The sequence below is a fragment of the Octopus bimaculoides genome, chromosome 18 (assembly GCF_001194135.2).
Source record: "Octopus bimaculoides isolate UCB-OBI-ISO-001 chromosome 18, ASM119413v2, whole genome shotgun sequence".
Taxonomy (NCBI): Eukaryota; Metazoa; Mollusca; class Cephalopoda; order Octopoda; family Octopodidae; genus Octopus; species Octopus bimaculoides.
The window spans coordinates 418,379-420,914 of record NC_068998.1 but is presented as its reverse complement, the minus strand read 5'-3'; the positions used below and the strand labels follow the sequence as shown (position 1 = coordinate 420,914).

Genomic DNA, 2,536 nt, shown 5'->3' with positions numbered 1-2,536 from the left:
ATATATATATATATATATATATATATATATATATATATATATATAGAGAGAGAGAGAGAGAGAGAGAGAGAGAGAGATGTCTGTATGTGTATGTATGCATGCATATATATCACACAAATTAATTTTATATAATGAACATAAATATATTAGTTATGTACACAGATACACACACACACACATATATATACATTATGTGTGAGTATTGATTATCTTCATAATTAGTTTGCATTAGTGTTTGTCATGGGATACTCTATACTGACTTATTACCATACATACATACACAAACATGTATTTATACACATATACACACATACATACATAACTACTACTCGTTTTACAAGTATGATAAATAGCATTGAGAATAATAACAGTCATATTGATAATTAAAATAATAGTAATATTAATAATACTTATTATTATTATTATTATTATTATTATTACTATAGAATTTATTCATGCTAAGCTAACATTATAAACCTGGAATTAAATCTCTGTGAAGAGAAAACAAGAAGAACTCTCAGAGTATTTCTCGTGTTGGAATCTAAGAAGGTCTTTTTTTATTTTTTTTATTTGTGCAAGAATTTTGTTAAATCAAGAATGTATATGAAGAGTTGGTTGGAATAACTTCTGTAAAAATTTGATTGAAAAAGATTCCAAGGGAAAAACAGAAAATGGTAAAATAAAAAATGGGATGAGTTACAAGATAAAGGAGATGGTGGGGATGTGTAGTGCTACAGAAATAACAGAAGAACAGTAGAATTGGTAAGAAAAGATCAGACAAGAGACAATTGCAAGAATTTCATCTTCAAACTCTCCGAACTACATGGTTTCGAGAAATAAAACTAAAATCCAATAGAAACAAGAGAAAGCTGACATAAAATAGTCGATGAAAGATGATAATGACGGAGATGAAAAAGATAATTATATAAACTTTTCTACAGATGGTGAACGGAATTGGAATTGTTTCAAGATCATCAATGTCAAAGAAAATATATTCTCTGCAGGGAATAATTGAAGGGAAAAATGGAAGAATCAAATATTTGAAAGTAAAATAGGTCAGTATATGTGTATGTGCATATATATGTGTGTGAGTGTTTTCATTTATGCAAAAGAGAGAGAAAAATGAAGAAATACACAGATATATTCTATTAAATTTTCAATAAAAAAGCATTGCTTAATTCCTGCTATACTTAAAGATGTGGAGAGAGAGAGAGAGAGAGAGAGAGAGAGAGAGAGAGAGAGAGAGAGAGAGAGGGAGGGAGAGAGAGAGAGACAGACAGAGAGAGAGAGAGACAGACAGACAGACAGAGACAGAGAGAGAGAGACATATTATCATCATCATCTGTATAATATATACACATACACTCTGTACTATAGTTATAGCTGTGTAGTCCCAGTTAGCCCTAATATGTGTGTGCAGGGTTGTGTTTGTGATTGTGTGTGTGTGTGTGTGTGTGTGTAATGTTACTATCTGCTGTTTATGCAAGCTGTGAGAGTGTTGATCAACTTCCCCAACACACATAGATAGTGCTGTTCAAGAAACTGTCTGCAGATATTCCATGGCTGGGCCTGAGTGAAGACTAGATCACCAAGTTCGATATACTGTGGAGAGAGAGAGAGAGATCAAAAACTATTGATCTTCCATAGATTTTTGATTTCAGAATTTCCAGAGAAGAGAATATAGTAAATGGCCTCCATTCCGTTGGGAATCCCCAAATCAACCCTACAAACTAACAAAACATATGTTAATTAAACAGTTCTTCCACTGCCTGCAGATTAATAGGGGCACAAGGTATATTTGGTGGAGGGAGGGATTCAGTCTGTTGTGCAGCCCAGAAACACAATAAGTTGTTGTAGCAGTGATGGGAAGTGAAACAGAAACCAATGCAACACGTGAGGAGTTTGTAACTGTTACTTTTCATCACTGAAGGTTGTGGAGAGTAAGGTTAGAGCAGAAAATGATTGGGAGAGAGGAGAGAGAGAGAGAGAGAGGAAACAACAGAGCAGGAGAGGGAGAGAGAGAGTAGATGAGAATAAGAGTGAGTGAAAGAGAGAGAGAAAGGATATTTATGATCCAAACTGTGGTATTATGTAGGAAGGTGAATTAGTGCAGCCAGAGCCATTGATATTTTCAAATGAAGCAACATATTGAAGTCAAAGATAAGACAGAGCAAAGTTGAAGCAAACGGATTAGAATGAAGAAGATAGAAAGACACAAAGCTAGACTCAGTAATATTTTCAGTCATCAATCTTTAATCGCAGTCATCTTTAGTATCTCAACAATCTGAAATAACAACAACAACAGCAACATGTAGAAAGGGTTGTCAACTTACGTTTAATAAGGCATGAAGTTTTGTGTCTTGAAGCACCGATTCCAGGAAATCTTTATCTGCTTCAGCACAATCTGTCAAACACTGGATTTCTTCAAGACTGTCCAACACCTGAGACACAGCCGCTGCAAGGAACAAACAACAAAAACACATTTTCATTGAGAAGCATGGCCACATACATACTATATATATATATATATATATAT

At 33.8% G+C, this 2,536-nt stretch overlaps 1 protein-coding gene across 10 annotated transcripts in view; it reads right to left on the bottom strand.

The window, feature by feature from the left end:
• LOC106871672 (peripheral plasma membrane protein CASK) overlaps window positions 1–2,536 on the bottom strand; it is a 516,651-nt gene that overhangs the window by 301,444 nt on the left and 212,671 nt on the right. For all 10 annotated transcript variants that reach the window (XM_052974602.1, XM_052974597.1, XM_052974599.1 and 7 more), the window contains one exon: window positions 2,334–2,455. In XM_052974602.1, the coding sequence (XP_052830562.1) occupies window positions 2,334–2,455 (122 nt within the window). The remainder of the gene's footprint in view (window positions 1–2,333; window positions 2,456–2,536) is intronic.